This window comes from Eumetopias jubatus, unplaced genomic scaffold, assembly GCF_037043125.1.
Source record: "Eumetopias jubatus isolate StellerSeaLion01/CBP00866 unplaced genomic scaffold, mEumJub1_p1.0 scaffold_16, whole genome shotgun sequence".
Lineage (NCBI taxonomy): Eukaryota > Metazoa > Chordata > Mammalia > Carnivora > Otariidae > Eumetopias > Eumetopias jubatus.
The window spans coordinates 24,373,934-24,400,317 of NW_028274822.1; the positions used below are offsets into that span (position 1 = coordinate 24,373,934).

At 50.3% G+C, this 26,384-nt stretch overlaps 3 protein-coding genes across 23 annotated transcripts in view; all 3 read left to right on the forward strand.

The window, feature by feature from the left end:
* The first annotated feature begins 1,796 nt into the window (after positions 1-1,796).
* CXXC1 (CXXC finger protein 1) lies at positions 1,797-7,523 on the forward strand. The gene is made up of 15 exons (XM_028098353.2): positions 1,797-2,090; positions 2,931-3,049; positions 3,150-3,250; positions 3,540-3,775; positions 3,865-4,041; positions 4,455-4,481; positions 4,559-4,804; positions 4,975-5,082; positions 5,259-5,443; positions 5,735-5,942; positions 6,022-6,132; positions 6,261-6,310; positions 6,458-6,554; positions 6,846-6,998; positions 7,080-7,523. Exons 1-15 carry the CDS (start codon positions 2,088-2,090, stop codon positions 7,224-7,226), a joined length of 1,968 nt encoding a protein of 655 aa, XP_027954154.1. The 5' UTR covers positions 1,797-2,087; the 3' UTR covers positions 7,227-7,523.
* Positions 7,524-8,580: 1,057 nt separating this feature from the next.
* On the forward strand, positions 8,581-20,226 carry MBD1 (methyl-CpG binding domain protein 1). Of its 21 annotated transcripts, XM_088019521.1 has the most exons (17): positions 8,581-8,738; positions 10,115-10,249; positions 12,644-12,758; positions 12,850-13,016; positions 13,103-13,185; positions 13,345-13,385; positions 13,757-13,903; positions 14,007-14,135; positions 14,314-14,388; positions 14,522-14,641; positions 14,725-14,793; positions 15,361-15,528; positions 15,881-16,180; positions 16,274-16,411; positions 16,749-16,883; positions 16,970-17,031; positions 18,206-20,044. In XM_088019521.1, exons 2-17 carry the CDS (start codon positions 10,140-10,142, stop codon positions 18,243-18,245), a joined length of 1,899 nt encoding a protein of 632 aa, XP_087875647.1. In that variant the 5' UTR covers positions 8,581-8,738; positions 10,115-10,139; the 3' UTR covers positions 18,246-20,044. The 21 variants fall into 21 exon arrangements, with proteins under 21 accessions (XP_087875647.1, XP_087875646.1, XP_027953969.1 ...); XM_088019520.1 differs by lacking the exon at positions 14,314-14,388 and having other exon boundaries at positions 16,274-16,417; positions 19,955-20,226; XM_028098168.2 differs by lacking the exon at positions 14,314-14,388 and having other exon boundaries at positions 8,656-8,738; positions 19,955-20,226.
* Positions 20,227-22,843: 2,617 nt separating this feature from the next.
* The window catches only part of CFAP53 (cilia and flagella associated protein 53), a 40,617-nt gene continuing 37,076 nt past the window's right edge, over positions 22,844-26,384 (forward strand). The window contains exon 1 of the mRNA XM_088019522.1: positions 22,844-23,177. Within this exon, the coding sequence (XP_087875648.1) occupies positions 23,109-23,177 (69 nt within the window). The 5' untranslated portion in view covers positions 22,844-23,108. The remainder of the gene's footprint in view (positions 23,178-26,384) is intronic.

Below are 26,384 nucleotides of genomic sequence, written 5' to 3' on the forward strand. Positions count from 1 at the left end.
AGTAACTGAATATACATTTAATTAATTCAACTTAGTTATGTAACATTAAAAAGGTAATGAATCAGATAAATGTGAATTAAAATTTAAATGTATTAAATTGAAGTTGAATGAATTAAATCATATTAAATGAAATGTAATATAAGTAAACAATATTAAATTTAAATGATACACAACATTGAATTTAATAAATTGAATTAATATTAAATTATTTTAGACCAAATTAAATTTAGTAAATCAAGTCAGTAATGTTAAACTAAATTTGAGTAATTAAATTTAAGTTAAACTTGAACTATATTCCCTTAAACTTATTTTCGTACATCAAATTGTAATTAAATTAAAATTGAATTATATGAAATTCATTAATTGATGTTAAAGTAAATGTATCAGTACCTTTACGACACATACATATTCATTTATACTAACTAAAGTTAATTTAATACATTAAAAGAACAACTAAATTTGAATTAAATTATGTTAATTAAAATAAATTACAATCAAATTAAGATTAATTCAATATTAATTAGAAAAAGGAGGCAAGTCTGGATCTGAAGGACTGCTTTGTGGATTAAAAACGTGTTCTGGGAAGAGAGGGTCATTGAATCCATGTTGCAGCTCCTGTGTCTTCAGCTGTCTGTGATGATGTGGAGGGGCCATAAATAAAAATGTTTAGGAAAGGTGAAAAAAACAAAACAAAAACAAAAACCAGACTTTTGAAACCACCGTCAGAAGAATCATCAGTAGCAAATAAGTTGCTATTACATCCGGAGCCAAGAAGTCCAGAAGAATTGTCAGCAAAGGGGAGAAAGTTTTATTTTCCCCAGGCCTCTCTTCAACCCGAATCAAGTCGTTTTGACTCTGAATGTGGACATGTGGACATTTACTATGACCATTGGGTGGGACTTGGGGTGATGGGGGCATTGACCTGTTGTATCTCATTTGACCTCTGTGGTTGCCCGAGTTAGATCATTACCCTAAGGAGACGTCTACCTCTCCGATGTGTCCAAATTTTTTTTTTATTGTACATGATCTAATTTAAAAATGTTACAATTAACTTTATAGGAGAGAATTGAATATGTACGAAACAAGAGAACTGAAGTGGACGTCACCAGGAACCCGGCAAATCCACATTCTGGCGGTGGCGGGGTCAGGGGAAGAGTTGGTGAAGCCAGCTGTCTCGGATTTCAAAATCTACTTTGGTTCGGCCACTTCTCACCAGAGTCGGTCAGTTCACCGGTTCACCACCGTTTATGGCCTACCATGGTTGCCTGGGACTGATTCCGAGGGGCGAGAACGCTCCTGCAAAAGCCCGGAGGCTGAACCGGGCTTAGGAATTGGAAGGAGGAATGAGAGCGGGGAAGAGTGGTGGACGTTGACATCGGAGACACAACAGGGGGAAATGTTTCCTTCGCAGTGCTAAGGGACACAGTCTGCTGGCGCCCCATTTATACATGTGGAAGGGGAAAGTGACTGAATGGAAGAGTGAGTGTAACTTGATACAAGTAGCGTTTCTGCCGCAGCCACTTTTTCTTTGAACTTCTCTGCAGTGCAAGCCGCCAGCGTACGGAATCGATGGCCAAAATGCCGGCGCCCTCTTGGAAGCCGCGATTAGGACGCTGCCATGTATTGCCTGTGAACGTACGGACTCGGCCATCTTACGGAATCAGTTTCCAAGATGACGGCATCTGCGTGGAAGTAGCGCACAGGCGCGGCCATATTTCCTGTAACGTTGAGTCCGTACAAGCGGTCACCGTACGGACTCAGCCGACAAGGTGGCGGTGCCCTCGGGAAAGCAGCCATATAGGTGCGGCCATGTTTCCTGCAAACTTATAGACTCGGCTGCCGTACGGTCTCAGTAGTCAAGATGGTGGCGCCTAAGAGACCGGAGAGGCTCTAGGCGGCGGATCTACTTGTTTGCTGCGGAGCCGACGCAGTAGGCCTGCGCAATAAGAGTACGGTGCCCGGGAGGCGCGACCAAAGCGGAAGTAGTTGTGGGCGCCTTTACAACGGCCGGGGACGCCTCCGAGAGGTCTGTGCGGATTCGCGGGTCGCTGGCGGGGGTCGCGGAGGGGTGCGCTGAGAGCGGAGAGATGGTGAGTACGGGTCCGGGGAGGGGGTCGGCGGTAGAGGTCAGGTGGATTGGTAGTGGTGGGGTCTGTGGGCAGATCTTCAGGGTCTGTGGTGAACCGTAAGGAGAGTCTGTGGGCACTAGGTGGGAGCCTGTGGTGAGCCTTAACAAGGGTCTGTGGGTAGAATGTTGGGGGTCTGATGTTCTGAATTTTTTCTGATGTGTGAACCATCTGGGAGTTTTGTGATGAGCGATTATGGGGGTCCGTAATGGAAGTTTGTGGCGATCCCTTTCGGTAGTTTAGCGGGGGTCTGGATGGGCAATTGGGCTGAGTGATAAGGGGTTTACGATGAGCAGTACTGGTTAGTATGTAGTGAGCCGTGATGAGTCTTTGTCAAAGGACCGGTGGGGAAAGGTGATGGGGGCGGGTTGTCTGTGGGGTTGATAACGGGGGATCTGCGGGGAACCGTGATGGAAATACATGTTCTGTCTGCGGAATATACCCCGTGGTGTCTGAGAAGTGAGGGGGGCCTGTGAGGAGTCACGATGGGGGCAGTATGAGATGAATGGCAGAGTGTAACTAACTGTTAAGAGCGTGTGGATTGAGTGCTGGAGCGTTAGTGGGGTAAGTGATGGAAGGTCTGAGACAGAGTGATGGGATTTATAAGTGTGGGACTGGGGTGTCAGGGGTGAGTGGGGGGAGCTTGTGGGAATTGTGATGGAAAGATTTAATGAGGAGCTATGATGGAAAGTCTATTGGCAGAATGTTGGGGTTTGTGGTGAGGCGTGATGGAGCTGTAACAAGGGATGAGGCACTGTGATGGGGGTTCTCTAAGGAACCATGATGGTGGGGGGAATCCCACAGGAGGGTGATGGTTCAGACCCAGAGCCTCCAGATGCTGGGGAGGACAGCAAGTCGGAGAATGGGGAGAATGCGCCCATCTACTGCATCTGCCGTAAACCAGACATCAACTGCTTCATGATGTGAGCCGGGGAGAGGCGGGCGGGGCTGACACTTGTAAGGTTGGGTGAGGCTGATGGGTCCAGCCCCTCACATCTGCACCACTCACCCCATCCTCTGCAGCGGGTGTGACAACTGCAATGAGTGGTTCCATGGGGACTGCATCCGGATCACTGAGAAGATGGCCAAGGCCATCCGGGAGTGGTACTGTCGGGAGTGCCGAGGTGAGGGGGGCGGCCTGGACAGGGCAGGCAGATCCACCTGCCACGAGGGAGGAGAAGCCATAAAAGGAGGGTGGATCATGTGGAGTGGTGACATACGTCTGTGGGTGATTATTGGTTTGTGGTGAGCTAGAGCGGAGACTCCACGGTGAGCCCAAATACAGGGTCCCACCAGACTGGGTAGCTTTGCCCTGGAGTAGGGGGACAGAGAAGGTGGGTGGGACAGAAAAGAAGAAGAAAGAGCTCTGGGACCATCCAAATTCCTCAGTGTCAACCCACCTTGACCCCACAGAGAAAGACCCTAAGCTGGAAATCCGTTATCGGCACAAGAAGTCACGGGAGCGGGACAGCAATGAGCGAGACGGCAGTGAGCCCCGGGATGAGGGTGGAGGGCGCAAGAGGCCTGCCCCAGATCCAGACCTGCAGCGTCGGGCGGGGTCAGGGACAGGGGTTGGGGCGATGCTTGCTCGGGGCTCTGCTTCGCCCCACAAATCCTCTCCACAGCCCTTGGTGGCCACACCCAGCCAGGTGAGTGGCTGCCATGGCTGGGATAGGTAAGGGGATCCCATTTCAGGCCCTACTTGCGTTCCTGATTTCTGTTCTGGGCCCGTCTTCAGCATCACCAGCAGCAGCAACAGATCAAACGGTCAGCCCGCATGTGTGGCGAGTGCGAGGCCTGCCGGCGCACTGAGGACTGTGGCCACTGCGACTTCTGTCGGGACATGAAGAAGTTTGGGGGCCCCAACAAGATCCGGCAGAAGTGCCGGCTGCGTCAGTGCCAGCTGCGGGCCCGGGTGAGCATGGGTAGAGCTGGGCAGGGCCAGGTGGGGGTGTCAGATGTCCAGGAAGGGCTCATTGAGGCCAGGAGGGGTGGGCCAGGTGAGGTGGGGCCTGGTTGCATACAGACAGGTGGGAAGGAGCCTGGCCTGTCCAGATGAACGGGGCACGATCAGGTGTATGGGGCTAGCAGGGGCGCCTCCAACCCCAGGTGGGCAGGGTAGAGCCAGATGTTTCAAGGCAGTCAGGCGTGTCAAGGCAGGTGGGACGGGGATGAGCATGTCCTGGTGCTGAGAAGTGGGGGTAGTGGGTGTGTCTGGGGAGGCAAAGCAGGGCTAGTTGGTGGGGCTAGGCTCTTGTGGGAGGGGCTAGGGCAGGGCCACCCTCCATCCACCTGGGGCTGACCTGGGCCTTCCTCCTGCCGGCACAGGAATCGTACAAGTACTTCCCTTCCTCGGTGAGTCCAGCCCCCCAGGGCGGGGCGGGGCATGCGGGCAGGGCGGTCAGGGCCAGTCCTGAGATTCTGCCCCGCAGCTCTCGCCAGTGACGCCCTCAGAGTCCCTGCCACGGCCTCGCAGGCCACTGCCCACCCAGCAGCAGCCACAGCCATCACAGAAGCTGGGGCGCATCCGTGAGGACGAAGGGGCAGTGGCATCATCAGCAGTCAAGGAGCCACCTGAGGCTATGGCCACACCTGAGCCACTCTCGGATGAGGACCTGCCACTGGACCCTGACCTGTACCAGGACTTCTGTGCGGGGGCCTTTGATGACCATGGCCTGGTGAGCAGGCAGAGTGTCCCATGGTGGAAGGGGAGAGGTTACAGAAGCTGAGTTTCCATGATGAGGAGACATGGAAGATGAGGCAGAGTATGGAAGGCTGATTTGGGAACTGATTAGTGGTGGGGTAGTCATGAGAGGGGCAGGTGGGTCAGTGTATGTCTCACTTGCAGCCCTGGATGAGTGACACAGAGGAGTCTCCGTTCCTGGACCCTGCGCTGCGGAAGAGGGCAGTGAAAGTGAAGCACGTAAAGCGTCGGGAGAAGAAATCTGAGAAGAAGGTGATGGAGAGGGTGAAATGAGTGTGGGAAGGCCGAGGGCAGGGAGGGGAGGGAGAGGCAAAGGTCAGGAGCTGGATGGGACAAGAGCCAGAAGGGGGTGGCATACAGGGGGAGACAGGGATCGAGGGCTGACTTTAACTCCACCCTAACCTGACCCGACCTGCTTTGTCCCATAGAAAGAAGAGAGATACAAGCGGCATCGGCAGAAACAGAAGCACAAGGACAAATGGAAACACCCAGAGCGCGCCGACGCCAAGGACCCTGCATCACTACCGCAGTGCCTGGGACCTGGCTGTGTGCGCCCTGCCCAGCCCGGCTCCAAGTATTGCTCAGATGACTGTGGCATGAAGCTGGCAGCCAAGTGAGTCATTCCTGAAGGTTTCAAGGGAGTCAGGGAATACGGGGTAGGGCATGGCCTGAGCCCTCTGTATGTCTTCCCATCAGTCACCTGCCCACTGTTCAGTCCACAAAGCACCCATCTATCCATCCCTCATCCATCCACCACTCACGTGCTCGTCTGCTTATTTATCTACCATTCAGTCACTTATCCTTTTGCCATTTGGTCGGCCATCCATTTTACCATTCTTGGATCACCCCACTTACCTTGTTTGCCACCTTCCCTGCCTGCACCCAACCCACTGCCTCCCTGCAGCCGCATCTATGAGATCCTCCCCCAGCGCATCCAGCAGTGGCAGCAGAGTCCCTGCATTGCTGAGGAGCATGGGAAGAAGCTGCTCGAACGTATTCGCCGTGAGCAGCAGAGCGCCCGCACCCGCCTTCAGGAAATGGAGCGCCGATTCCATGAGCTTGAGGCCATTATTCTTCGTGCCAAGCAGCAGGCTGTCCGTGAGGATGAGGAGGTGAGCAAGCACAGGCCCAGCAGCACGGGGCCCAGTACCTGCTCCTACCTGGCTTCATTGTTTCTTTCACTCCACACAGAGCAATGAGGGTGACAGTGATGACACGGACCTGCAGATCTTCTGCGTCTCCTGCGGGCACCCTATCAACCCACGTGTTGCCTTGCGCCACATGGAGCGCTGCTACGCCAAGGTCAGGGTGTCATCCTGAGGGGGAATATCAGTGGGTCCCTGGGGTAACAGATGTGTTGTCTGGGGGTTGTCTCGGGAGGGCATGCAGCACACATCCACAGTTCCCTCCATTTGTGCTCATCCCTCCAGTATGAGAGCCAGACGTCCTTTGGGTCCATGTACCCCACACGCATTGAGGGGTGAGTGTGCGTGCTCCGTGAAGTTAGAGCAGGGAGGTTAAGGCTGGGGTCGGAAGTGGCATGTTGGGGTAGGATATGGGTATGGACAAGAATAGATGGGTCTCCCTTCTCTCCCTCCACTACCTTCTCTCTACTCTAAATCCCCAGAGCTACACGACTCTTCTGTGATGTCTATAATCCTCAGAGCAAGACCTATTGTAAGCGGCTCCAGGTGCTGTGCCCTGAGCACTCACGGGACCCCAAAGTAAGGTTTGCCCTCAACTCCCCCATTCTGTTCTTTCTCTTCACTGCCCCACATTCATCCCTTGTTTCGTCCTTTGCCCTCCTTCCTTCCCTTTTCCCTACTTGACTGCTTCCATAACTCTCACTTTGCTTGGTCACTCTTCATTCTTTTCCTTTCCGTGTCTCATTATCTCCATTCCTCTCTACACTCTGAACTCTCTATTCCTTCCTTCCTACCTCTCTGACCATTCCCCATTCCTGTCCTCTTTTCTGCCCCACCACCATTTATCCCTGACCCCCAATCTCCTTGCAGGTGCCAGCAGATGAAGTATGTGGGTGCCCTCTTGTACGTGATGTCTTTGAGCTCACAGGTGACTTTTGTCGCCTGCCCAAACGCCAGTGTAACCGCCATTATTGCTGGGAGAAGTTGCGGCGTGCTGAAGTGGACCTGGAGCGTGTGCGCGTGGTAGGTTTTGATGCTGAATGTGGCTGGGGTCAGGTGGGGCTTCTGGAGCTCCTTCTCATGGCTCCTTTGCTCCCCTGGCAGTGGTACAAGCTGGATGAGCTGTTTGAGCAGGAGCGCAATGTACGCACAGCCATGACTAACCGGGCAGGATTACTGGCCCTGATGCTGCACCAAACGATCCAACATGACCCACTCACTACCGACCTGCGCTCCAGTGCTGACCGCTGAGTCTCACACTGGCCCAGAAGTCCTCACACCCTGCATTCCAGGCTGGGGAGCTGCCGTGAATCCCCCATTTGTTTGTTCTGCCATTCATCTGTTTCTCCAATGGTCCCTGAGTTTCTCCCTGTGCCCATCCACCAGTTGACTACCCAGCTGCCGTTACCAGAGGGTCTCAGAATTTTCTCCTGTTCTTGTGTGTCCCTCTGTCTCTCCGTTCTCTGTGCCTGGGTGGGACTGTGGAGTTTGCTCACTCTTGCCCCCTCCCCCCCGGTTTTGTTAATAAAATTTTGAAGAATTAAGAAAGATCACTACTGATGTTTTTCACACTTTATCCAGCTGCAGCTGCATTCCCAAACCCCTTGGGTAGATGAGCTGTGGCACACACCTGTGTTCAGAGGAAGTTGCAGTATACAGCTTTAAGTGTCCAGTTGGCACCTACTCTATGCTCTGCAGGAGCCCCCTTGGGCGATGGGATATGCCTTGCTGAAGGAGAGCCCAATGACCTACATTCTTAGTATTTCATCCTGAAACTATACAGTCGGCACTAATTCAGTATTGTGGCTGACCTACCACCCGTGTCAGCACTGACATCCTCCTGAGTAGAAATGTATTAGATAACGGACACACGGTCTCATTCTCCCACGAACCCCTCTTCGTTACACGTGTAACAGAAGTCTGGGGAGCCCATCCCGCCCTGTCGTCGGGTCTAGTGATCCCCACAGCACAGCCTTTACAGGAGGGGCCGGCCCGGCTCGGTCGCACGGCCCTTCTGGTTACCTGCAGCGCGGCACCGCCCCCTTCTCCAGTTCCCGCGGAAGGAGCCGGGGTTAGCGTGCAGCCGCACTAGTCCCCGCGCGCTCCTGCGACAGTTCGGCGGGCCGGAGAGAGCGGGACACAATAGTCCTGGGGGAGAGGGTCGGGGGACCGCCCGTTACAGGCGCGACGTAGGCGAGGGGTGGGAGAGGAGGCCTCCGGCACAACCTCAGCCTTCGGCGCCCCTCCCGCCTGGTTACCGCCGGTGGAGACCGCTGGGGGAGCAGCGTAGGGCCAATGCTAACCCTTCACGCCCCCTTAGGTTGAGAAACCGCGGGCGCAAGCCAGGCAGGCGGAGTGGGGAGAAAGCGCCGGTTGGCGAAATGAGGAGCTCCGGCGCTGCAGGTCTCCGATAGAGGTGCGAGCCGTAGTTGGACGTCAGGGCGCAAGCGCAGTAGGTCCCGGGCCAGAGGCGCGCGCCGCTCTGGGACTGAGCACGCAGGCGCGGGGCGTCCTCCCCACTAAGGGCAAACGCTGGAGGGGCATTAGCGCGCAGGCGTCCTGCCGGGGGCGGGGCCCTAGAAGTGGGCAGTGGGTTTCCGGTTCCGGGAGCAACGAACGGCCGCGGCAGCGACAGCTACCGCTTCAGAGGAAGCGTCTGCGGAGGAGGAAGAAGAGCAGGGCAAGGCGGGAGTCACAGGCGGGACCCTCGCCATGGGTCCGCGGACCTAGAGCGGCGGAAGCTACCGGCCCGGTGCCGAGCTGGTGAGACAGTTGTGGGGGTGGTAATGGAGAGCGCTCAGGCGTAGGATGGGAAAGAATTGAGGCTCAGAACGCTGACGGAGAGGAATGAAGGGCCCTCAGGCCGATGAGTGGGAGGAATGGCGGCGTCGGAATATTGAAGGAGAGGAATGGGAAGGTTTTGCCTGAGGACGGGGAGGAATGGGGCTCAGAGCGCTGACAGGTGGAAGTGTCGGGAGTCTGGACGAGGACGGAGAGGGATGGGGAAGGATCCGAACTCCATCCCACCGAGGGGAGACCTCGGTGCCTCTCAGGTTAAGGAGAGAAATGGGGGTTCAGAACGCTGAGAGGGAGAAATGAGGGGTTCTCAGCTTGATGACGAGAAGAAATGGGGGGCATTGGGATGCTGAAAAGGAGCGACTGGGACTCCTACGAAGAACGAGAAGAAATAGGGGTTCCGAATGCTGAGTTAGGGATGGCATGATCTTGGGACAAAAACGGGGAGGATTTAGGGGTGGGTTCAGAATGCTGAGGGCAGAAGTCAGGGTATGTCAGGGTGATGAGAGGAATGGAGAATAAGGGACACTGAAGGGAAGGAATGAAGCAACTTTTTAGCTGAAGACGAGAGGAACACTGACAGGGAAAATAAGGGAGGAGGAGGCTTTCAGGCTGAGGAACAGAAGGAGTGAGGGGCTGTTTAGGGTAAAGAGATGGAGAAGCTGGGGGCTCTCTGGCAGAGGACACAGAGGAAATTGAGGCAATAGCCCTGAGGTAGCATGATAAGAGGACATCAGAAAGGGAAGGAATGGGAGGGCTAAGAGACTGAAAGAGTAACTGGGGACTCCTGGGTCAATGAAGAGAGTGAATGGGAGGTCAGAACACTGAAGTAGAGTACTGGAACCTTGGTCTGAGGATGAGCAGAATGGGGCAGATGTTGGGAGGACTAGGGCCTCTCAGGCTGAGGATGGGGAGTATGGAGGTTTCAGGGTGACAAAGGGGAGGAGTGGGGACCAGTAGGTTGAGACAGAGTGTCTTCCTGGGAGGGATGAGAGGTTCCTAGGTTGGCAGAGGGGAGAAGTGATGGGCGCTCGGGCCAAGGACAGGGAAGAATTGGTAATCAGGACATTGAGTAAGGAATGAGGATCTTTGGGTTGAGGATCGGGACTCTTAAGTTGAAGATGGGGCTGCTAGGTCAGAAGGGGGAGGAATGACAAGCTTCTGGGCCCAGGACAGGGAAGAATGAGATGGGGAAGGGGAATTTCTGTTATATTGGCCAGTTGCCTGTGGTAAATACCAGGTCTTGGACAAGCATTAATAAATACTAGCAGTTTGTGGGGCTAGGGCACAACGTGTCCTCCCCTAGAGCCTCAGTTTTCCTCATTGCCCCCTCCATGTTGCAGGCCGCTGCTCCTTCCCTTGGCTCCCATGGCTGAGGACTGGCTGGACTGCCCAGCCTTGGGCCCTGGCTGGAAGCGCCGTGAGGTATTTCGAAAGTCAGGTGCCACCTGTGGACGCTCAGACACCTATTACCAGAGGTACTGAGTGGGTTGCGGACAGAGTCTTGGGTAGGGCTGAGCCTGGTTAAGCAGGGTGAAATCAAGGGGGTGTGTTTAATTTTGTGGGTGGGTTAAAATATGCATATATATTTGATTCTTACTATTTGTAGATTCCATGTTTGTAAATTTGCTTGCTAGAATTTGTATTAAAGTCGATACTCCCTGTACTTTCATAGTCTCTCATAGATACGCACAGAACAGCAAAAAATTTAAGTTTCTGCCCCATACACGCATTCCCAGCTGAGGTTGAATGAGGCTTTCTTGTTTCAGTTCTTTCACTGTAATCAAGTGTCCTTTTCGTGGTCTACTTAGTGCCATGTTTTTCACATTTTTGTACTTTTTATTGGTGATTTTGGTATTTAGAATGGCCCCCAGCGTAGTGCTGAAGTGTCTGTTGTTCTAAGTGCAAGAAGTCTGTGATGGGCATAAGGAGAAAAATGTGATGTGCTACAAGGAGAAAATACACATTAAATAAATTTCAGGTGTGAGTTGTAGTATTGTTAGGTGTGAGTGCATTGTTAATGAATCGAAAATGTGGTACATCTAGAAAAAGAAAAGGAAATTTTCCAATTTGTCCAACTTCCAATTTCTGGAAAATGCTAAAGTAACATCTATAGTATGTAAAGAAGCTCAGGAAAAGGTGGGAAAAGGGCTAAACTTAAAGATCCGTAAGATAATAACCAGGAGAATAAAGTGTAGTGGACAAGAGTGAGAAGCTGAAAGCCAGGGACATTGACAGTTGTGTTACCCCTGGTTAGAAAAATGTTAAACCTATCTCAGCTAGTGCTGACTGGGTCACATGTTTCAAAAGGTGATACATCCTGAAAAATGTTAAATTTGCATGCAAGGTAGTTCTGCAGACCAAGAGTTTGCAGAGGAATTTTAAAAATACCTGTTAAGTGTTACGTGGGAAAAGTATCACGTAGAAGAATAGGTTTTCAAACCTGAGAGACTGGCTTATTTTACAAGGACCTTGCCAAAAGTACCTATATAACAATACTCCAAAGCTCCTGGCTTTAAATTATTGAAAGGCCATACATAAAACAAGGTTACACATTGATCAGTTGACAGAAATGTCACCTGAGGCTCGCAGGAAGCTAACCTGTAGTTTCACTAGGAGAAGAGGTTCTGTATTCACCAATTAAGTGTTTAATGTGACTTTATACAATATACCACAAATGAGAATCAGCTATTAATATGTGAATGTATGTGTTTGTATACTATTTATGTTTAAGGATCTAAGGTGTTTTAGGATATATTAATGATACAGTTATTGAGTTTACTGCATTCTTCCTGAACTTTTTTTGTATCTAAGTTGCTGTTTTCCTGGAGAAATATAGTAAAATTATAAATAATAGTGTTCATACTTAATTTTGTGTTTATCCACATAATCACAATTTGTATGAAACTGTCAAAACTTATACTTTTAAGTGCTGTCATCAAGAACCATACAAGATTAGAGGTTTTATCCTAATTAGGGCAAGATAACAAGTATGTCATAATTTTGTGGGTGCTGGTAGGATATACGAGACTCCTGGGTCAGAAATGAAAGATAGTTTATTACTCACAGTAACAGCAGTATCCAGAATGTTGTTATTTTCATGTCAATTCCCCAAACACCAGTTCCCATATGGTCACCTGCAGAGGGCTAACTAGCATCTGCCCGTGCATTGGATTGTAGGAAAGGAACCTTGAGCTTAAGGAATCCAATCTTTTATAATGTTAGGATAGTAGGATGCCTTCCTTCTGCTCTGGAAGGAGAACTTATTTCTTATCTTCCAAGGCTGTTTGCTGTACAAACATCCTTGAAAAGATAGTTCATAACAAAGGACTGTCAGTGCCTCTCTTGCAAGACATGCAGAAATGCTAGAGATCCGTGGAGTATTCTCTTTCAATATCAGTTATTCCTACTTTGTTTTGTATGTAGTTGCATCTGTATGTTTACGCATATGTCTGTATTTATATTTATGTGCGTGTTTGTGTGTATATTTTTAAAGAGTATTTTTTGCCTTTTTACATGTTCAGCTAAGTAACACTAACGTATTTATATATTACTTAATATATTGGTATTTCTATCTGTATTTATTTTTATTTACGTAGACTACAAGTAGCGTGTGTCATAAATACATACGTATTTATGTTTATATTACTTATTTATATTTGCATATACACTGCTATTTGTACACATTTTGTATTTTTGCTACGCAGGCTTAGTTGGGGTAAGACCTGGTCAGGGCTTACATACCAATCCCACGCTGCCTCCTGTATCCCCTGCCAGCCCTGCAAGCCTGTTCACTAGCCCAGTGGAAGGGTTGTGTGGGTGGAGTGGCCATGGCTCCACCCAGGTACCAACCCATCCTGGCCCATCCCTAGCCCCACAGGAGACAGGATCCGAAGCAAAGTTGAGCTGACCCGATACCTGGGCCCTGCGTGCGACCTCACCCTCTTCGACTTCAAACAAGGCATTCTGTGTTATCCAGCCCCCAAGGTACTACACAGTGTTGGGTACCCAGGCAGGGGTAACTGAGCCACCTAACACCCACCCACTGATCTCTTCCTTCTTTCCCTCTCATCTGCAGCCCCAGTCCTTAGCTGTCCCTAGCAGGAAGCGGAAGAAGCCTTCACGGCCAGCCAAGACTCGGAAACGTCAGGTTGGACCCCAGAAGGGTGAGGTCAGGAAGGAGGCCCCAAGAGATGAGACCAAGGCTGATGCCGACACAGCCCCAGCTTCACTCCCTGCTCCTGGGTGAGTGTTGGCCTAAAGTGAGCCAAGAGGGTGAGGATTGTGGTTGGGGTGCACTCAGAGCCCCACACCCATGTTTCCCATCCCAGGTGCTGTGAGAACTGTGGAATCAGCTTCTCAGGAGATGGTACCCGAAGACAGCGGCTCAAGACATTATGCAAGGACTGCCGAGGTGAGTGGCCCCCAGGACCCTGGAGACAGGAGTGGAGCAGGTCTGATGTCGGTTAGGACACCACTGTCAGGCTAGAGGTTGAATGGACATCAGGGTAGCAGCAGTGGGTGAGGTTAGATATCTGATGCCTTTTGTCCACTTCTCTTTTTCCCTCTCCAGCACAGAGAATTGCTTTCAACCGGGAGCAAAGGATGTTTAAAGTAAGCACGACCTGCCTCCTCCTCACAAGTGTGCGGTGGGAGCAGGATGTGATGGGGGCTTATGGAGGATCTGAAGGAATGGTGATGGATCCACAGGGTGTCAGAGTCATTTTGTAGGGAGCTAGCTTTGGTCAGCAGACAGTAATGGGTTAAAGGGGTGTCAGTAGATTCAGCGATGAGGTTAACGGGGCACTGGTAGACATTGGGGATAGCCTCTGATGGCAGCTAATCAGTAGTTGTCAGATACAGTGATGAGGCAAGTGGTGGACTACTAGACATGGCAGTGGGGGCTGATAACAGACATGTAAGGGGCAGCGCACCTGGAGCAACTCAGTTTGGGCCTGTGACCTCGCCCCACCCATTCCTGGCAGCGTGTGGGCTGCGGGGAGTGCGCGGCCTGCCGGGTAACCGAGGACTGCGGGGCCTGCTCCACCTGCCTTCTGCAGTTGCCCCATGATGTGGCCTCGGGGCTGTTCTGCAAGTGTGAGCAGAGACGGTGCCTCCGGATTGTGGAAAGGGTGAGTTGGGCAGGTAGGGTAGGCCCATGGCTCACCCTAGCCCTGGCTCTCATAGCCCTGGCCCCATGCATCATGCCTCCGCCCCTTCCCATCCCCCCAACAGAGCCGAGGGTGTGGAGTGTGCCGGGGCTGTCAGACCCGAGAGGACTGTGGCCGTTGTCGAGTCTGCCTTCGCCCTCCCCGCCCTGGTCTCAGGCGCCAGTGGAGGTGTGTCCAGCGGCGCTGCTTACGGGTGAGTCAGGCTGGAGGGGCCAGCGCTGTTGGGGCCAGGGCTGGGGCAGAATTCATTCTGCTGTTAAAGTTGCTACTGCTGCTGCTGCTTCCTCCCAGCCTTGCCCACCTCATGTCTTCTTTTCTCCCTCGCCCCATGCTCAACTCCCTGGTCCCACCTACCTGCCCCTGTCTGCCAGCACCTTGCCCACCGTCTCCGTCGCCACCATCAGCGATGTCAACGACGCCCTCCCCTAGCTGTGGCTCCCCCTGCTGTGAGTGCCGCACCCCACACTCTGCCTGCCTGTCCCATGCATGCTTTCTGCACTCCTCTTGGGGGTGGAGGGGGGTGGTCCTGTGTCTGCTTGGTGCCACCAAGCCTAAACTACTCTTCTGGCTCTCTCCCAGGGTAAACGTAGCCGCCGCAGAGGAGGCTGTGACTCCAAGATGGCAGCTCGGCGGCGCCCCCCGCGAGCCCAGCCACTGCCTCCAGTTCCCCCATCACAGCCTCCAGAGTCCCCAGAGCTGGTGAGGCCCTGGTGGGCAGGGGGAAGGCACAACCCTAACCTTACCCAGTACCTGCCCTGACCCCACCCCATTTGCCTCTGCAGCACCCCAGAGCCCTGGCCCCCTCGCCACCTGCCGAGTTCATCTATTACTGTGTAGACGAGGACGAGCTAGTGAGTGGCCCTACCCTACATGGACAAACCTAGACCCTCCCAGGGCACTTGGTTAAGCCCAAAGAAGCAGCTGCTGCAGTGGGCCTAATAGGGGAACAGCAAGACAGAGTAATGGGTACTAGTACGGGGTGAGCAGACAATGGGGGAGGGACTAATATGGGATGGACAGGTGCAGCAACAGTACTTAACGTCAGATGAATCAGTGCTCTGGTGGGGTTAATAGAGGAAATGTCAGCGTAGTGAGCAGAGTTCACATAGGTTGAGCAGATACAGCAGGCACAATGGAGGCAACGATAGCGGGTCAGCAAAATTCTGCTGAAGGTGGGGGTCAAAGACTTTGGTAGCCACTAGTCTAGCAGATGGCGTGATGGATACGGTGTTGGAGTGCCTGATGGTATCGGGCACTGTCCGATACAATGGTAGTGCCTGGTGTTGGACTAGCAGCTCCTGAGGTGTGACCAAGACCAGTGCACAGCTGGTTCCCTCTGATGAGGCTAGTGAAGGAGCAACAGGAGCAGCATTGGAATAGTGCCAGTAATAGCAACCCCCTTTTTGCCTGTCCCCCAGCAGCCTTACACGAATCGTCGGCAGAACCGCAAGTGTGGGGCCTGTGCAGCCTGCCTACGCCGGATGGACTGTGGCCACTGCGACTTCTGCTGTGACAAGCCCAAATTTGGGGGCAGCAACCAGAAGCGTCAGAAGTGTCGTTGGCGCCAATGCCTGCAGTTTGCCATGGTGGGTGGGGCAGGAAGGGTCAGGCAGGTGGGACAAGTTGATCCAGGGCCCCCAGTGCTTGGGAGTGGTGGGTAGGCCTGGTAGGTGGGTGGGGCAGGCCAGATGGGTTGTGCATCTTCAGAGTGGGCAGGGCAGTAGGTTCAGCCAAAGATTAGCCAGCATTGTGCTGGGGCAAATGACTCTGGGTGGCACTGGCATTGCTAACAGGAGACCAGCAGGCTCAATGATGAGGGCCTCCGATGTAAGCATGTTCTGTGCTGGAACTAATGGGAATTAGCAGGTGCATTGATCAGGACAGGGTGGTGGAGTCGGTCACTGCACCAGATGGCCATAATATCTTGTGTTTCTTCAGAAGCGGCTGCTGCCTAGTGTCTGGGCAGGATCTGAGGATGGGGCAGGGCCGCCCCCACCTTATTCTCGTCGAAAGAGACCTGGCTCTACTCGACGGCCCCGTCTGGGGCAGATACTGAAGACCTCCTTGACCACACCCACAGCCCGATCAGGCCGTGCCCAGACTCCAATGAAACAGGAAACAGGCAGTGGCTTTGTGCTACCCCCACCTGGCACCGACCTTGTGTTCTTACGGGAAGGTGCAAGCAGTCCTGTGCAGGTGCCTGGCCCTGCTTCAGCTTCCACAGAAGCCCTGTTGCAGGTGAGGGTCCCATCTTATTCTGCCCTTCCCAGCCCTACCCAGCCTTGTGCCAGGAAGCTGGGACCAAGTCTGCCGCAATCCTCCTTCACACAGGAGGCCCAGTGCCCTGGCCTGAGTTGGGTTGTGGCCTTACCCCAGGTGAAGCAAGAGAAGGCGGATGCCCAGGAAGACTGGACACCGGGCACAGCCATCCTGACTTCTCCTGTATTGCTGTCTGGCTGCCCCAGCAAGGTGGGGGTCAGTGATGGGTGGTCTGTGAGCAGAATGATGGTGGTTCTTTGAGCAGAGCAATAGATGTGCTGATTGCAGCCTCACTATAAAATTACCCCACCTGTCTGACACATGCCCCACCTTCCCCAGGCAACTAACTGCCTGCTTTGCTGTCCAGCTAACAAAAATGGAATTCTCTGAGGAATGGGAAAGGTTTGTAGGCTGAGAGATGGATTTTCTGGGCTGAAGTGTGACGAAAGTGGGATTTGTCAGCACGCTGACAGGTTGGCTGATAAGAGACTCTTTCCTCAGGCCAACCCTGCCCTTCTGACTGCTGCCTGTTTCCCACCTCTCCCAGGCAGTAGACCCAGGCCTGCCACCTGTGAAGCAAGAGCCACTGGACCCTGAGGAGGACAAGGAGGAAGAGAGCAAGGATGACTCCGCCTCCGACTCGGCACCAGAGGAGGAGGCAGGAGGGGCTGGCACACCCGTGGTCAGTGCTGGGGGATGCTTCACCCTGCCCTGAGCCCGCTTTAGCCCTGTTGGCCATGATGACCCATGATATTAATTCTTCTCTAGATCACCGAGATTTTCAGCCTGGGTGGAACCCGCCTCCGGGACACAGCAGTCTGGTTGCCAAGGTGTGCCCCGCACAGTGAGGGGTGGTATGGGGTTGGTGCTGGTCAGATGTGGGCCCCGAGTTTTACATGTAGAGTCAGCAATTTGGTATGATGCAGTGGGAGGTAAAGGCTCATATCACTGCATTGATCATGATCAGTGAGGGGTTATGTGCAGGACCTTAGAAATTTCTCTTGAGATTCAGGTCAGGACTTTCCTTGGGTGTGTGTGGGGGTGGTGGGTAGAGGGACAGGGGTCAGTGGAGGTGAGGACTTGATTCCTGGTGATGAGATTTGAAAGAAAATTATAAAAGCCTGGTCCACATCTTCCTAAGAAAATCCAAAAGGGGTCAGGTTTAATATATAAATTCTTACTCAGAGAATCATCATTTGGGGTCTTGAAGGCCTCTGGAGTCTCCAATAGATGACAGGTGGGTTGGACAGTGGTGGGTGGGCAGGAGATCTAGGCCCTGAGATGGCTCTGATCTGGGTCCACGTGCAACTGCGCAATCTCAGGCTAGTCCTCCACCTCCTAGAACATCCTTTGTGGATGGGGTCAGGCTGTGTTTCTTGAGCCTTTCCTGAGCCTCTTGAGGTTATTAATAGTTTTAGCTGCTCCACAGAACTGTCCCTGCAGGCCTGGCAGTAGGATGAAGGATAGCTGCCCCTAAGGACAGGGCTGGCGGGAGGAGGACGGGAATGCTACCTCCTGCAGAATGTTCACAGGCTGTGCACACAGCCCCAGACATGGGCAACATAAATTGTTGGCCTAGGCACCTGGATTCCTTTGTTCCCACAAACTAGTTTCTGCAGGCCAGAAACTCCTTCATCTGCCTTGGGCAATTACAGAGGTACTGACTGAGTACCTGCTGGGTACACTGCAGTGTGAGAGATGCAGTGGTGAATACAGTGACCCCGGAAGGCTTATCCTTCAGGAGACACGGATTCCTGCCTTCAGGGAACTTATCATCTAAGTGAGAAAACAGTTTCCCTATGTGTGAAATCATTACATGTTAACGGAGAAGGTAATGATGTGTTATCTTGTTTGTAATGGAATATTTTAAAATGAAAAGAGAGATAAGGGATAATTATGGGGAAATGGATGGTGGGCACAGAATACTAGGAAATGGTTTTGTGATGCTCCATTTTGCAAAGAGCGAACTTCATTCAACATACAGACCTGCTCCCTCTTCTCTAGGTCCAAGGACCTTAAAAAACCTGGAGCTAGAAAGCAGTAGACTGGAGGCTTCTGCAGACTGTAGGATTCAAGGTGATATTTAAAGACTGGCTTTATGAGAGAACACTGATCTACTCAGAGGCTGGACCGTAGACCGAGGGGCTTATGTAGGATTCAATAGGAACTGGAAAAACCTACCACCAAACCAGAGAAGCAGGCCTATTCAGTACTTTGAGCTTATAGCAGAAGTAAGCAGGAAAGGAAGAGAAAGAATAGAAAGTTGTTGCATCTGCTCCAACTGGTGCAAATCCCGGGAGCTTGACTGATAAGAAGTGTGGATATTACAGGTAGGGGATCTGGGGTGGAGAGGAGATGTAAAAGCCACCACAAAACAGCCTATACAAGCCCTCTTCATGAATAATCTTTCAGTGGCTTCTGGATGAGACCTGGCGGTGTTTCTGAACATTTCCATTTTCTCAGAGAGACAGCATTGGAAAGTGTAATGTGAATAAACGAGGAAAGGAACTCTTTATTTGATATAGTTCCTCCTACTGATATAATTTATTTAGCTCTCCAATCTTTTTAGGAAGACAATAATTTTTGCCCATTTTTGCATTTGGGAAAACAAGACTCAAAGAAATTAAATAACTTGTCCAGTGTCAGACAACTCACACCAGTAAGCCTAGAAAAAAACCCCAGGTTGTAAAAACCTTGTTCTTTAAGCCACCAAACTGTAAGCTGTAATCCTATATCCAATAATGGATAATATTATGGTAACAGAAGTTTCCAGTGACCTTGAAAACAAAGTGGATTACCCTAAAAAGAACAAATCGCTTACACTGCTGCCTCTAGCGTGGTTTAGGGAGTGCCAAGGCTGTGTGGATTTGGTCACCTTGTCACGGCACCCATGCATTCAAGAGACTGGGTTCTTCTGAGGCCTTAGGTGTTGCATAATATTCCTCAAACACTAACGGACGCCTTCCCCAGGGGTCACTGTCCATTTTGCTTGTTGCCCTCATTCTTCTCAGCCAAAGCAGTCTTCAGAAGTAAAGCTGCCAGCCTGGTTTGCTGACAACTTGCCTCCCTGCCCCCTGATGACTTTTGTGCTTGGTTTCTGCCCTTGGCCCCTCTCTACTAGGGGACCGAATTCCTGCTTCAAGTTCTACATAAGGGCCAGTCTTGACACAGTCCCACCTCACTTCCCAGTTCTTCATAAAGTGCCAAAAAGTTTAGACCTGTGGTTCGTTACATAGCCAGCTTTACAGGGCTGTGACTGAGTGCATGCCTCCTTAAATTCTGTAGCCTTTGTATCTCCCCTACCTTATTCTAGTCCAGGCCCTTCAGCTTTAGATAATTCAGATGTAGATTAGACATTTCCCTACTGTTAACCCTTTCTGCTACCCTCTCTGCTCCTTCCTTTGCTTTACCTTCTTGAGCCAGAGACAAGACTGGGTAATTTTCTGGTATTGTTTTGTTCTCCCCAGGACCCAGCCACCCAACCCTAGCATTCTGTGATGTCTTACATGAAATTTATTTGATTGGCATTCAGACTCCTAAGAGTCTGGTTACAGTGTGTATCCCAGTACAATCAGAAAAGCAGCACCACTAATATAAAGATTATATATATATGTATATATATGTGTGTGTATATATATATGTATATGTATATTTTAAGGGACTTAATAGGGATTTGAGCTTATGCAGTAGTGGGAGCTGAGTAAACAGTCTCTGTAAGGCTGTTGTCTTTGCATCTAATGCTGGAGCTTGAAGTCTGCAGGGCAGGCAATCGGGAAGGGAAGATGGATGTAAAGTGTGGGAGACGGAGGACACTTTGGCGCGCACGAGCAAGAGCTGGAACCGGCGAGGATGGCCTAGAACCCATGTCGGTGTCTCAGCACCTCCAACTTCGATGATGTGGGTGTCCTGCAGAAGAAGCTGGTGCCCTTCATCACAGAGTTAAATACTCATCCTGCCCAGGAATTAGAGAAGCTGAAGGAAGATCCCAGGGAAAGTGGAGCAGCTGCAGGCCTGACTGCAGGCCTGGCTGCTGCCCCACACCAACGAGGTGAGCCAGCAGATAAGTGACAACATGTGTGAACTGCAACAGTGCCTGGTGCGTCTGCACCAACCTTCCGAGTGTAAAAACAGTATGCTGCTGCTTCACTTCTGTCCTCCAGTTACCATGCAAAATGTCTCTTGTGGCCCATCCTAACCGGAAGCATACAGGGAAGGGAGTTCTGGGAAACGTAGCCTAGTCAAGGTGACACATTACAAAGCCACCCTGCCATGAATCAGCTCCCAAGGGTCTCACTGCTCACCCGAGGATAACTTGATAAAGCTACGTTGCTGGAAATGCAAAGCTGAAGACCATGGATTTCATGGTGACCCCAGCAAGTACAGAAATACTGTCAAGCCCACCCAGAAAAAAACTGGCTGGTCTCGGCTATTTTTGTGTCATTCATTCAAGTAATGAGAACCTGGCCCATGGTAGACACTGTACTTGATACTGGGATAAAGGAATGAAAAAGATATAGTCCATGCAATTTTATTAAATACATCAGTATGTATTACAAATGGTGAATGGATATCCAACTTTATCATGGAATTTAATGGTGAAAATATAGAATTCAGGAAACTGTCGGGAGGACAGCCCTTGCGTGAACCGTGTTGGGGCACAATAGGAATTGGAAATAATATAAATAGTTTCTATCTCTGAGCTGTTCTATTTTAAAATTATTTTAAAATGATTTTTATTGTCCCGTTTACTGTTTCATATATTCAGTGTTTCTTTGGGGAGTGTCTTGATGGTGGTAACAGTGTTGACTCTGAGAAAGTGGGATGGTGGGTGGCAAGATCAGGGTCAGTTTCTGTCCGAGGACCTTGGGCCAATCGCTTCTCCAGGCCTTGGGGCTTGGCTGAAGGCAGAGGCTCACTGTGCGGGGCGCTGGTTCCGGCCCCGCCCCTCCACTCTCCAAATAGGCCCGCCAGGGGGCGCCGGGGCCGCGGTCAGCCCACCGTCGCTCTCGGGAGACGCAGCCCCTCACCCCTGGCCGGGGCGGCTCGGGGGCGTGGCCTCCGCCCGGCCGAGACACGAATCCTTGGCCGGGCTGGGAGGAAAGCCGACTCTTCTTCTTCACGTAGTGGTAAAACAGGCAAAACAGAACTGGAGTTAAGTTACGGGGCACACCCGGGGTAAGGGTGCAGCACGACGAGCTCAGGACCGACGCTGGGACGTTCGAGGGCAGCAAAGTGTCGCCAAGGGTCGGCCTCCCCCGTCGCCGAACTCATTTCGACGGGATCCTACGGGCTGTACGACCTCTGGGGTGCCTGACTGGCTCTCCTTGTATCTCTGCTGCTTTTCCCAAACCCTGCGCCTGACTGAGGGCCTTTTCATTGCCTCCCTTCTTTCCCAAGGGTGTGGTGTGAGGGGTGGTTCCACACAGACCAACCAGCGGGCCAGTCGCCCGTGGGACTCGAAGATCAAGGAACTGACCCTCAGGACTCTGTCCAGGGAACCGAGACGACCTCTAATTTCTTTCTTTTTTGTTTGTTTCAGGCTACGTAAACTCTTAGCAGTAAATGAAAATGAGTATTTTACCGAACTGCAATTGAAAGAAGAAGCATTATAGGAGAAAAAAGACAAAATGAGAATTATTAAAAGAGATTATTAAAAAGAGAAAAAAGACATTATTTTGTGGCTGAAAAGCTGAACCAGCAATTTCAGGAAATGGAATCCAAATCTAGAAACGTACCGCATACAAAATCCGAAGTGGGTGGATTACAAATGATTAAGGAATGCTAATTTACAGTAAATTGCGGCCTTGCGACGGTATACACAATAGTTGTACTTTGGTTATTGTTAGATGTCAGTGACTGACAAGGTTCTGATTTTTTTCTATGCTCTAGTGTTCTGTGCTCGCCCCCACTTTAGAAGGAGAGTACCAAAGCGTCATTCTTAATTGGCTTTTAGTTACTACCACCTTGCTCTTGACTGAAGTACAGCTGTGGGCTCCACCTGTGCCTAGGGCTCTTTCTAGGTTCCCTGAGCTGTCTGTGTTGCCTGTTCCCTTCAGATACGGATTCTCAGGGCCTCATTACCAGCGCTTCCCATCCATGTCCTCACCCTGGTTTACTGTGAACCGTACCTCAGACTCTTGGTCTTTATTTTGCCCAGCCAGGTCATGTCAGTGCCCTCTTAGGCCATCTGATCTGTCCCCCATCCTAGGGTACCCCGAGTCAGCTGTGGTTTCTGCCCAGTGCAGTAGGAAGATACTAGTAACATTTATCATTACTGGTTTGGGTGGGCTGACAGGCTCTCTAGGCCTTGTCTTAGCAGGTATTAGAGGATAATACCTGCTGTTCTATAAACCCTGTAAGACATTTGTGAGGTCCAAAGGTTTTATGTGTGAAAATACCTTACAAATTACCGTAAAGAACTACACAAATATAAGGTGGTGGTCATGTGATGATTAGTACCATCATCAAGATTTACCTAAAAATGCCCGCAAAATTTAACCTTCCCACAGAGTATCCACTAACTTTTCTCATGCTTTTGAGCTGATTACAGGATATAAATAGCAAAGTCAATGGAATGTAATTAGATCTTCGCCTTCACTTCGGGTTAAGGAGGCTTATTTCTGCTATTCTGATGAACCCTAGAGGAAGGGAGCGCGGTCGCCGGAGGCCTGGCCAAGGGCGGGGTGAGGACCGCGCAGACTCAGCTCCTCGGCTCCGGGAGGAAGTTGCGAGTACCGGCGTCTATGGTCACCATGGTGACGGGACCGACTTCGGCCCCTCCCACCTGCCCCTCACCCTGCAGGGCGCACCATGGCAACCAGACCTCTGCATTGCGGAAGCTGGTCCCGCAGGTCTCCACTGTCGGGAAACCGCGGCGGACGCCGCCCCCATCCCGAGGGACTCGAAAATGTACAGCCAGCGATTTGGCATCTTACAGCGGGAGGTTAAGGGCCCCACTCCCAAAGTGGTGATCGTGGTAAGCACGGGATGTGTGTGCGGGACCCTACTGCTTTCTGCATCTCCCTGCACTCCAGGCCTACCCGAGCCCAACCTAGCCCCAGCCGCGGCTCTCTCAAGGGGAGCAGGTGCCTTGTGCAGTGGGTTGAATTTTGAAAGAAGGAAAGATAAGGCCATTCACCTAGTTCCTGTACTCTGTTCCTCAACCCCCCATCCTTCACCCCCCACCCCCACCTCACACCAGTTATATTTAGATTCTGTATTTGTAGAATCACCACTTGGGATACTGAGAGTTTTCAGTCTCCAAGACACCCAAAGGAGGTGTGTCCCCTTGTGATGTGGCATGGCTGTCACACAAAGCATGCTGGGCTGGGGCAGGGCAGGAAATCGGGTCTCTGCTGGTGGTGATTCAGCTGTGTCTGAATCTTGGGCTGGTCCTGCATTCCCAGGGAAATCGTATATGGAAGGGGGATTGGGCTGTGAGGGGTTGTGAGCAGTTATAGTGACCTTCCTGTGCCAACTCAACTGTAACAGAAGTGTCCTTGCAGGCCTGGTAATAGGACAGTTGGTTGCCTCTAAGGCTGGGGTGGTGGTAGGCCAGGAGAGTGCTGTGTGCTGCAGAATTTGATGGGTTTTGCTTAGAACCCCAGACACTTGGTCTATGCACCTAGATTCCTTTGTTCCTACAAGTTTTTACAGGCTAGAAAACCTTCATGTGTAATTAGGCAATTTTAGAGGTATTACTTGAGCCCCTGCTGTGTCCACAGCACTGTGGGAGATAGAGTGGTAAATACAATGACCTTGGGAGGTTTATTCTTCATTAAAAGTCTGATCCCTGCCTTCCTGTTGCTTATTATCTAATTGCAGAAACAACTTGTTCATACATAAACCATTAAAGGCTAACATGGTAGATAATCATGTGCTATATGTCTGTGATGGTACTTTGTGGAAGAAATATCAGGAATAATGATGAAGGAGGCAGTTTCATTATGCACCACAGTGCACATAGCAATTCTCAGTCCACTGACAGACCTGCTCCCTCTTCTCTGGGTCCAAGGACTGTAGGTTCTGGGTCTGGAAATCAGTAGATTGGAGGATTCTACAGATTGTAGGATTCAAGGTGGTAATTATAGACAGATTTCATAAGGGACAGAAACTGATCTACTTTGGGTTCTGTATCCCAACACAGAGCTCAGGGACTGGGCTATTGTTTGAGTGCCATTACTTGTGTTGGGAACAAATAAGGAACATGAAAAAAAAATTACCACCAAACCAGAGAAGCAGGCCAAATAAATACTTTGAGCTTATAGAAGAATAAAGAGGAAAAGGGAAAAGTCAGCGTTGTGCATCTCAGATGGCAGAGTGTGATAAGAAGTATGGATGTTAGAGATTGCAGCGTTGCGGTGGGGGAAGAATTAAAGCCACCAGAGATGAGACTTGATGCTAAACAATTCCTCCAGGAGAAAGCAATAAATGATGTAACGTCTGAAGTAATGGAGAACTAAAGGAGCAGTTATGTGGTGAGTGCTGCTTAGGGACCCAGTTATTTAATTCTCAAAATAGTTTTTTAGGACCACATTTATTTTGCTCATTTTGACAGGTGAGAAAACAGAGATTCAAAGAGATTACGTACCTTGTTTAAAATCACACGGTTGTTATGGGTAGAGGCCAGAATCAAACCCAGACTGTAAAATACTGTTCTTTAAGACATATAAACTGTAAACTCTCTCATTAGAAACTGTAATTTAACATGTTACAGTGACAGAGGCTTCAGTGACCTTGGAAACACAAGGTAGTGATTAAATCCTATGTTCTCCTGCCTTTAGCATGGTTTAGAGTTGCAGTGTCCAATATGGTAGCCACTAGCCATACATGGCTTTTGAGCACTTGAAATGTGCCTAGAGTCACATGTTGAAATGACAATATTTTGAATATATTGGTTAAATAAAACATATTATTAAAATTAACTTCCTGTTTCTTTTTACTTTCTAAAATGCAGCTACTAGAAAATGTTAAACTATGGATCTGTTTTACATTATATTTCTGTTAAAAAGTGTGGATTTTGAGTAATACTGAGACTGTGCATGGATTGGTGTCACCTTGTTAGAGAACTCCAGTTCATATCTTATTCCTCCAGACACTGGGCCCTTCCTCACCACAGAGCCCTATACAGGATACCCCAAGCTTTGAAGGGGTTCCTGACACCTGGCTACTACTCAGGATGTTTCTTACCACCCTTCACCCTCATTCACCTTTTCAGTCAAAATGTACCTCAGAACCAGGTTCCTGCTCTGACAACTCAAGACAATTGATTCTTGATCACCTTGGTGCTTGGTTCTCAGCCCATATGTCTAATGGGAGCCTGAATTCCTGTGTGTATCCTGAACAAGGTGTAGTCTTGACCCTTTTCCACTTCATTATCACTGAATCTTCATTCATACAATGCCATACATATTAGAGAACAGTAGTTTGTTAATTAAGTGGCTCTAGGCTCTAAATTCTGATACGGATTAGCTACCTAACATGATATAACCCCCAACATCATCTGCTCCAATCCACCTCAGCCCTGTCTTACCTTGTTCAGCTAAATCTAGGTAACTGTATGTGTACCTTGAATCTTTTCATCAGGCTATCTGCAAATGTTGATTTTCTTTTTTTTTCTAGGAGACTCCTTTACCAAGACTTAACACTAGTATTTTGGTAATCCTGACAGTGATGTTAGTGTAATGTTAGAAGTGTAAATTATCAGATTGACTTTCTGCCATATGAGTTAAGAATTTTGTTACTTGTAAATCAGCATCCTGCAGTCTCACTATTCACCTAAGTTTGACTTGATAAAACTGGCTTGAAAATACAAAGCTCAAGACAGTGGATTTCATGATGGCTTCAGGAAGAGCAGAAATTGCATCAAGCCTACCCAGAGATGTGTCCTTTCTCCCTCCTTTTCTCCCTACCTTCTTTCCTTGCTTCACATTGAGAACCAACAGTGGTAAGGCATTATACTTCAATGTAGGAATACAGAAATGAGAAAGATTGTCCATGTGATTTTATTAAATATATCAATATGTATTCAAAGTAGTGTGTTTCCAACTTTTTAGTGGAAGTTTGTATTAAAAAAAATGTAGAAATTCAAATTACCCCAAAATATCAGGAGTACTGCCCTTGCATTAAACTGGGCACAAGAGAAATAAGAAAGCATTACTATCAGTTTTTTCCCCTTTTCTCT

Coding starts and splice junctions, on each gene's coding strand:
- CXXC1 (XM_028098353.2), top strand. Junction 4,042..4,454: donor AGTGCCAGCTGCGGGCCCGG/GTGAGCATGGGT, acceptor CTGCCGGCACAG/GAATCGTACAAGTACTTCCC. Junction 6,133..6,260: donor TGGAGCGCTGCTACGCCAAG/GTCAGGGTGTCA, acceptor TCATCCCTCCAG/TATGAGAGCCAGACGTCCTT.
- MBD1 (XM_088019520.1), top strand. CDS start 10,140: ATGGCTGAGGACTGGCTGGACTGCCCAGCCTTGGGCCCTGGCTGGAAG. Junction 12,759..12,849: donor TGTGTTATCCAGCCCCCAAG/GTACTACACAGT, acceptor TCTCATCTGCAG/CCCCAGTCCTTAGCTGTCCC. Junction 13,186..13,344: donor ATTATGCAAGGACTGCCGAG/GTGAGTGGCCCC, acceptor TTCCCTCTCCAG/CACAGAGAATTGCTTTCAAC.